At 41.2% G+C, this 8,347-nt stretch overlaps 3 protein-coding genes across 4 annotated transcripts; 2 read left to right on the top strand and 1 right to left on the bottom strand.

Moving 5' to 3' along the window:
• Positions 1 to 219: 219 nt before the first annotated feature.
• Positions 220 to 3,183, top strand: katnbl1 (katanin p80 subunit B-like 1). 2 transcript variants are annotated; one of them, XM_037244682.1, is made up of 10 exons: positions 220 to 369; positions 858 to 970; positions 1,130 to 1,167; positions 1,324 to 1,591; positions 1,662 to 1,777; positions 1,855 to 1,905; positions 2,000 to 2,089; positions 2,168 to 2,269; positions 2,357 to 2,450; positions 2,631 to 3,183. In XM_037244682.1, exons 2-10 carry the CDS (start codon positions 962 to 964, stop codon positions 2,661 to 2,663), a joined length of 801 nt encoding a protein of 266 aa, XP_037100577.1. In that variant the 5' UTR covers positions 220 to 369; positions 858 to 961; the 3' UTR covers positions 2,664 to 3,183. The 2 variants fall into 2 exon arrangements, with proteins under 2 accessions (XP_037100577.1, XP_037100578.1); XM_037244683.1 differs by having other exon boundaries at positions 905 to 970.
• A 158-nt stretch (positions 3,184 to 3,341) lies between these two features.
• On the top strand, positions 3,342 to 5,555 carry emc7 (ER membrane protein complex subunit 7). The gene is made up of 5 exons (XM_037244684.1): positions 3,342 to 3,706; positions 4,319 to 4,438; positions 4,541 to 4,679; positions 4,865 to 4,945; positions 5,015 to 5,555. The coding sequence occupies exons 1-5, from the start codon at positions 3,474 to 3,476 to the stop codon at positions 5,162 to 5,164; spliced, it is 723 nt and encodes a 240-aa protein (XP_037100579.1). The 5' UTR covers positions 3,342 to 3,473; the 3' UTR covers positions 5,165 to 5,555.
• Positions 5,556 to 5,597: 42 nt separating this feature from the next.
• Positions 5,598 to 8,125, bottom strand: LOC119117994 (muscarinic acetylcholine receptor M5-like). The gene has a single exon (XM_037244673.1). It carries the CDS (start codon positions 8,109 to 8,111, stop codon positions 6,612 to 6,614), a length of 1,500 nt encoding a protein of 499 aa, XP_037100568.1. The 5' UTR covers positions 8,112 to 8,125; the 3' UTR covers positions 5,598 to 6,611.
• Between the last annotated feature and the right edge of the window lie 222 nt (positions 8,126 to 8,347).

Raw genomic sequence — 8,347 nt, forward strand, 5'->3', positions numbered from 1 at the left:
AGTGCATGCCTGAAAAAATTGCCTCAAAAAATTAAACACACTGATTTGTTTTATCAAGACTGTCTGTGGAAGATAATGCAGAATATATATTTAAACAAATAAAAATGAGATACTATATATAATATAGCGCCAACTGTTGGACATCTTTAGAATTGTTTCCAAAGATGTCCAGCAGTGGGCGCTAAAACCTCAAATTTATCAATCCCACAATCCCCGCACACCGGCGGTGGATGCATTTGAATGATTCAAAAACTTCTGTAACGATAGCAAACGTTCAACAACAGTTGGCCTTGGACGGTGTAACCCGTTTTTCACGTTTTTGGATTTACAATCTCGAAGAGATCAGATGTCACCTGATAAAATGCTTCGGTTGGTATTTAAATGCGATGTTTGAATCTCGCTAGTGGCTCGGAATTGTTGTTTGTGATAGTTAAGTTGAAAGGCTAAGCGGACAGTTTGCTCAGACTTAGCAGCCTAGCTAAGTTGCTAAATTGCCTGGCTAAGCTCAATGCTAATCTGTGGCTAGCTGCAGACTTTAAAGTTTGCTAACGCGTCGATTAATGTTACGAAATGAAATGTTGTATGTGTCGTTTGATTTTCTGTCGACCTGTCGTTGTTGTTAGCATGGTTGAGCGAAGTGTCTTATCGTAAGTGGGACATGTTTCGCTAATTAAGCTAATGCTAATACGAGTAGCGCAATAGCAAAGCCAATATGTTTACATTTGGCGTGTTGTTTTTCTTTTCTTTTTTTGTCTCGTCTGTATAGCTATGATCTAAAATTGATTCTACTAAAAGAAACATTTGCTCATGTGATTTAATCTCGCAAACATTCCTCCATACTTTCTCCTCCTTTATAGTGTACCTAAATTGTGATATGCGTTTCTATCAACGGCAATTCTCAAAGGTCAAGAAGAAAAAGACCAATGGCCTCTTGTGATTTCGCCTACATCTGTCAAAGACCATGAAGCAGGTATGGAGCTTGTCGGCGACTAACATGCCATATTGTGTAAACAGTGTGGTGTGTTTAGAAATTCCTGATGACAGTAAAACTAGTGCATTGTCGTGCAAGTGGTATTGTTGCGGTAGAGACGTGGCCATAGTGGCCTCATCCCCTATCCTTCTGTTTTAGGTGGATATTAGAAATAAGGACCAATTAGATAAGGAAAGGTGAGTCTATGATCTATGCTTTTAGGGATTTGTCGCACAGTTAACCCCTTTTAGTCACTGGACCTGTAAAACACCCCTTTCTAGTTTTGTTGTGACTTATGATTCTTACAATGATGTCAAATGCAACATGTTTTCCCCCCCCCCCCCTGTTACCAGACTCCTTGTGCACAGTCCAGGCAAGGAAAAGAGACCCTCATTTTGCAGGAGGAAGAGTTCTCTATCCCTGGAAGTGGGCTTGAAGCTGCACCGTAAAACATCCAATGTTGGTCGAGCCCGTAACACCGGCATGGCCAATAAAGAAAATGAGGTGACATGCTCGGATTTGCGGGGCAATCGCTACAGAGATAACTGCAGGCCGACTGTGAATGCAGCAGGGGCCTCTAAGATGGCGGGGCCCGCTTCCAAGTACAGTGACTTCACTGAGGTCAGAATACCAGTCGAAGCTTCAATTTGAGACATCCGTTTGCTTTACTAACATTGTTGTTTTTCAATAGCTATCAAAGGACCATGAAGCAGTGTCTCATATCCTCTTCGGAAGGAACCTTCGACTTAAAGTGGCCCTAACGCTATGGCGAAGGAACGCCAGTGAATTAGTGGCTTATCTAATCGTGTACATTTTCTCTTCGTAATGCACATGTTATTTTTAATGTTGATTGAAAACGTAATTTAATGCTTTATAATCCACAGAATTCAAGATAGAGGAGTGCTGCTTGATCTGTTACCTGTCATAACAAATAAGTATGTTTCTTTGATTTTAAGGAGCATGTTGTAAGATTAGAGCAAAAAGCAGCACAAGAAATCATGGGCAATTTTTCTTTTTTTTTGTCTTCAGCCTTCAAAGTGAAGCATCTTGTTTTTCAATCGGATGCTGCGTTGACCTCATACCCCAAGTCAAAATGATTCTTTCCGGTAAATACGAAGAGTAAGTGTCGCTATTGAAGTCCATCATTCTTCAGAAACCATAACTGATCTTAGCTGTTGACATTTTGCTTTGGATTAGACACATAATTGTGGGTTTACACTGGGTCCAAGCTGTCATCAGGAAATGGTGGCCAGACCTTTCAAAGCCAGAGAAAATACTGCGGGACAGTTTGGACAACAGGTGGGAGCTGCATGTTGTTGTGGGAAAAAGACCAAAGTCAACGCTTGTTGCGTTGGTGATTTTTCCATTTCTTCCTTCCCACTACAGGAACATTGTAGTCTTGAAGCAACGTCTAAGGGACTTGTGGAAGGACGGAGCCAGGCTATGTCTGGTTTCAGGTTCTACTGGAGACCTGGCAAAGGTGAGGGGAAAAAGGTCATGTCGTTAGGTGTTTACCAAAATGTTAGTTGACGTTTATCAGACCAAGTAAAGCTGTTAATCTTGTTTACATGCTTAATTTCCATCTTACTGAATGTGTCACAATTAGCAGTGACTTACTGTCAGGAAAGTGAACGACCTTTGTCCCCGATCTCTTTTGCAGGCCGTTGAGGCATACGTCCTTCAGCTGCCCTGACTTGTCCATGTAGCACTCCAGGGATGTGACCACTACTTACTGGATCACGGCTACGTTGTAGCGTTAATGGCATCTGACGTATGGACTGGATTATGGTTTTGTTAGTCGAAACCAACTGAAAATGAACCTGACACATCAAAACAACTCCTTATTGCTGGAGAAGAATGCAGGACTGGGAGCCTATTTCTGCAGCAGAAGCACAGCAGGTGACTGCTTCACATTGAAGTGGACCGTTTCAGGACAGGGGGACATATCGTGGACCTCCATGAGACTGGATATGTCGTGCCAAGCTACTTGTCTCCCACTCACCGCTTGTCATCGAATGCAAATGCACACGGATTCTTGAATGGCCCAAAGTTTGGATGTTTTTAACCTGCGTTATTTGGAATTGGGAACTTGGAAGTTGCAACAGTCTTAAGTTATGAGTGTGCATCTTGTGTGTCTTCCATGTGTGTCGTTTGAACTTGGTTCCAAGACAAGTTATTATTTTCATCTTTTAAATAAATTTGATAGAAATGTATTTATTGTGTTTATTGTGGTGGCTGTTTATAAGGGCTATCTTAAAAATATTCCAAAAAGGGTCAAAATATAAAACACCTACTGATATAATTGTAAATCAAAATAAGCGCCTTTATTACGATCATGACAGGACGTTTGTGTATTTTAGGTTTGAACAATAAAGCTTTTTACTCTGAAGTGACGTCATCGTAACGTGCCAGCTGCTTCTGTGTGGTTCCTGCCTTGAAAAACAGTTTCATGTTGACCCGCTCGCCTTTTTAAGCAAACTTTTATTTAATATTGACAGTTACAATGTTCAATTTGGGAAGAATACAGCTCTCATGGTTTTTGGTTCTGGCCGCGGTAGTCGTAGCTTCGTGTTTCACCGATGTGGAAACTGGGCCTGGTGCAGGTGTATCGACTCAGACCACCCCAGATCGGTTTAAAGTCGAGGGAAGGGCGATCGTACCAGGGGTAAAAACACAAGATTGGGTCTCCACAGCTCGAGTTCTTGTAGACGGTGAAGACTACGTGGGCTTTATGAGGTAAACAACAACAGATAAACACACGCTGACGTAGTAAGTGTGCAAAGTAGCATTAGCATGCTAGCTAGTTTACACCGAGCAAATTTGACATTACCCGGCCTCCACACTACTTTCAGGATTTGTTAGTTACTGCAAAAATGATCGACTAGTCTTGATTTTATGGAACTTCGTGCTTTGATCAGCGTGCTAGCTAATGCTGTCATAACAAACTACAACGACAGAGTCGTTTGGCTTTGGGAAGGAAACGTACATTTGTATATAACGTCAAACGAACGCTTGCAAAACAAGTACAGACTGAATTCCTTCCTATTTATCTCTGAGGTATAAAGGTCATTGTCAGATTGTAATAATGTGTAAAATTCCGTTAAAATAATCGGGAGCTTAAGATCAGGGGATGCTTTGAGAATAATTGTCAATTTGTTTTGTATATGTGAAGCCTTTTGAGACTGCTTGTGATTTAGGGCTATATAAATAAACCTGACTTGACTTGACTTGACTTAATTAGACGTGATAAGGTGCAACAATATTCTTTTTCTCTGTGTACCAGTGGATGGATTTACAAACAAGTTATTAAGTGTAGTGTATTAAATTTGTTTTGCACTTGTGTTTCAGGACTGATGGCAGTTTTGCAGTCAATGACGTCCCCTCCGGATCTTACGTTGTCGAAATTGTCACCCCAGGGTACCGATTTGAGCCGGTGCGTGTTGACATCACATCCAAGGGGAAAATGCGGTAAGTGCTTTGCATTAAACTTTTCGTTAGTTTGTTTACAAATCTTTTCCTTTCGATTTAATAACTCATCATGTACGATACTGTCTTGTTTGTTTTTAACAGAGCACGGCTTGTGAACTACATTAAGACTTCAGAAGTGATCCGCCAGCCATATCCTCTCCAAATAAGAGCTAGTGGCATTCACACCTACTTCATGAAGAGGGAAACCTGGGGCTGGACTGATTTCCTCATGAACCCAATGGTATGTTCAAACTTGTTATTCACTACTAAATCATCTAATTTCTAAGCATTAAAGTTTAAAAAAACAACAACTTGATTTTAAACAAACGCTGTAATAACTTATATGTCCCGATGGGGGCGCTGTGGTCATAGACTACCATGTTTCTTGCCCTGTATTTTAATTTTCAAACTTTGTTGCTCATGCAGGTTATGATGATGGTGTTGCCATTGCTGATTATTGTTCTACTGCCCAAAGTGGTCAATACTAATGACCCAGAAATGAGAAAGGTAAGAAAACTCTAAAGAGTGAGAGGATGTCACTAAAGGTCATTGAATTGGAACCTGCTTTCCTCACAGGAAATGGAGCAATCCATGAACATGCTGAACCCCAACCCTGAGCTCCCAGATGTATCTGAGCTCATGACAAAGCTCTTCTCTGGCTCCAAGGGTTCCAGCAAAGCGGGTGGTAGCAGTAAGGGCACCAGGCCGGCTGTCAAGAGGAGGTAGTGCGCATACCTCATATGCCTGAAAAGCGCGTCAAGTCATGGGTGCAGAATTTTTAGGTGTCTTCCCCCCCCCCTCCTCATTGTACTGGGTTTGTTGTACAGTTCTCTATGTGAACAGATGTTAACTATTTAAAATCTACAGATGTGTTTTTGTTTATAAAGTTCTAACAGAAATCCATTCACGTGCAGTTTTTCTTCATTTCCTGCTGATTCTTAATCTGCTGTGTGGTAATCCTTTGGTGTGCTTTGCTGCTAATTTCCACAACCTTGAATCATAACATCTATACATATTGAGATTTTTTTTTTTCCAGTAATATGACAGTGAATGATGACTTGAATTAATTTTTAGGACCGAAAAGCTTGGATAAATAAATTGGAACGGTATATAAAAACAGTGTTTTGTGTCAAACACCCAATTTTGTGTGTATTGTGAATTCTGGAGCATAAAAATGGTGTTACGATACCTAAAAAAATTGCCTCACTCCCACAGAAATTTAATAGTGGATTGGACAAAGCAAAATTAAAAAAATTTCAGATACAGCTCTTGTATTGGTACTCATTCAAGTGTGCATGAGTGAAACTTAATTTTCTCAAGCCAAGACAAAACAGCACTTATATCTCTGATGTAAGTTTAATAACTTAAACATTATACGTATATCAGGACACAGGCAGTGACAAAATTATAATTCTGACAGAATTTGTATTTCTTGTTTTTTACACTTTTTCACTTTCACTAAACTGCACAGACAATTACCACAGATTCAATCACGACATGTAATTTGACCTCTGAGCAGAACAGAAGGCACAGAGTTTGACGTTACATCATCAAATGGCATAAAAGTGATATTATTCTTTTAATAACAGCATCAAACATCAACCACAGAGAAATACTGCAAGCCAGGCGTTACTGATACTACACCTGATATTTCTGATTTCTGTACTTTTAATATGAATGTTGTAAAGCAGCATACTTATGTCACGTTAGCACTGTCGGAAGTAATGCAGATCAAGAGATTAGCCCTTGGAACAAAATGCACCGCAACTACTATAATAAAAAGAAGAAAAAAAACAGTCAATAATACAAGTCATTAAATCTATATGATTCATTCACAGGATAAATCATTTTTAACAATTCAAGCCTACATTGTGTCAGGTGTGTATTATGGAATTTCACATTTAAAAAAACATGCAGCCTTCATGATTCCATATTTGGGTGGCAACTAATTCTTAAGCTACACTAATTAAAAAAATAAACTTGCTCCAATTTCTGACTAATTTTCATATTTTAGAAACCATTCTGATTTCACCCCAAGATAAATTCACATGCAGCACTTCATGCCGACCACACAGGAAGAGCGACGAGATGACAAAGCGACCGATGTGACATACTGGCAGACGTTGGTAGTCTACTGGTTCTTCGTACTGACCGACTCAACCGTGATTACCCATCAAGTCATTTTATTGTTGACATTTGCATTCTGTCCACACCAGTACAGCTTGTCCTCACCTCTCTTTCTCTTCCACTGGCACAGAAGAAGCATCCGGAATGTCTTCTGGAAGGTTTTGTTGCACAAGGCGTAACACATGGGGTTGACGGTGCTGTTTACGTAGCAAAGCCAGTAGCCCAGGTGCCAGAGGGACGTCGGGATGCACGTGGCGCAGAATGTGGAGATCAGCACCATGATGTTATAAGGAGTCCATGTCAGGATGAACGCCAGGAGAATGGCGCTGAGCGTCTGGGCGGCTTTCTTCTCCTTCACCAGAACCATTCGCTTCCTCTTGGTGATCTGGTTCTTCAGGTCCATCGGTTTGGAGGTAGTGGAGGAGGAAGGTGAGGCGTTTTTCTGCTCGGCGTCAGGACGTCGAGGAGATGCAGGTGCAGGACTTCCTCTTTTACCCTTGGAGCCAGGTGTGAACTTAAAGGAAGTATACTTCTTGCTGCTCTCGGAGGGTGTTGAAAAATACTCTTCTGCGTAATTCGTCACTTGGCCGTTCTTATCGTTTTGATCCCTCAAAGATCCTTGCGGGGTCTCCATGGAAACGTGATGCTCGTCTTCGTCAGATGAGGAGTAGCTAAAGGAAGCGATTTGGTCAGCTTTCACCCACGCTTCATCGGACCTAATGGTGGTTTTCGTGGCGTTACTTTGGTTGGAGGACGACCAAGAGGCCTGGCTCCTTTCTCGCCTCTCTCTGGTGAAATGGAAGCAAGAGTGAATCATAGTTTTCTGCGGTTTGGCTCCTTCTGAGACACGGTCGCTTGTGAGTCCTTGCAGTTCTGCCAGATCCTTTGTCCGCCTCTGTGTCTCCTTGTAGATCCTACAGTAGAGAATTGTCATGACTGAGACTGGGATGTAGAAAGCAGCAATGGCGGTCCCAAATGTGATCACTGGCTCTGTTAAAAACTGAATCTGGCATTGGTCCTTGGATTCCTTTTGTTCCCCTACAATGTACTTCCAGCACAGAATTGGTGGTGCCCACAGGACAAATGATACAAGCCATGCAAGACCTATCATGAGGGCGGCTCTCCTCGGAGTCCTCTTAGCCCTGTAAGTCAGCGGCCTTGTGATGGAGAAATATCTGTCAAAGCTGATGACCAGTAAATTCATAACTGAAGCGTTGCTAGCGACATAGTCCACAGCTAGCCAGAGATCACATGCGAGGCTTCCTAAGGACCAGTAGCCCATCAGTATATATGTCGTGTACAAGTTCATGGAGAGCACTCCTATAATGAGATCTGCAAAAGCCAAACTAAGTAGGTAATAGTTGTTTACTGTCTTCAGCTGGCTGTTGACTTTGAAGGATACCATGACCAGAACGTTACCAACGATTGTGATCAAGCTGACAATGGCAGAGACGGTTGCTATGGTGATAACTTCCCAAAGGCTATGAGGGGCAGAGTGAATATGCGTCGTGTTGGCAAAAGTGCTGTTTGGAGGATAGACATCCATGGTGGTGTGCTATTTGTTTTGCACGGAAGGTAGTTGAAATATTAGATGGAAAGTCTTTGTTGCAGCTTCACGGGGAATAGAATATGTCCTGTAAAATAGAAGGAAAATATCAATACACAAAGATAAATATAAAGACCACTAAAACACCACCAAATTTGACAACAAATGACTTTTTTTTCCAGATTTTTTTTCACATTATTTATTTATTTATTATTATTTTTTTTTTATTTTTTTTA

This window comes from Syngnathus acus, chromosome 24 (assembly GCF_901709675.1).
Source record: "Syngnathus acus chromosome 24, fSynAcu1.2, whole genome shotgun sequence".
NCBI lineage: Eukaryota > Metazoa > Chordata > Actinopteri > Syngnathiformes > Syngnathidae > Syngnathus > Syngnathus acus.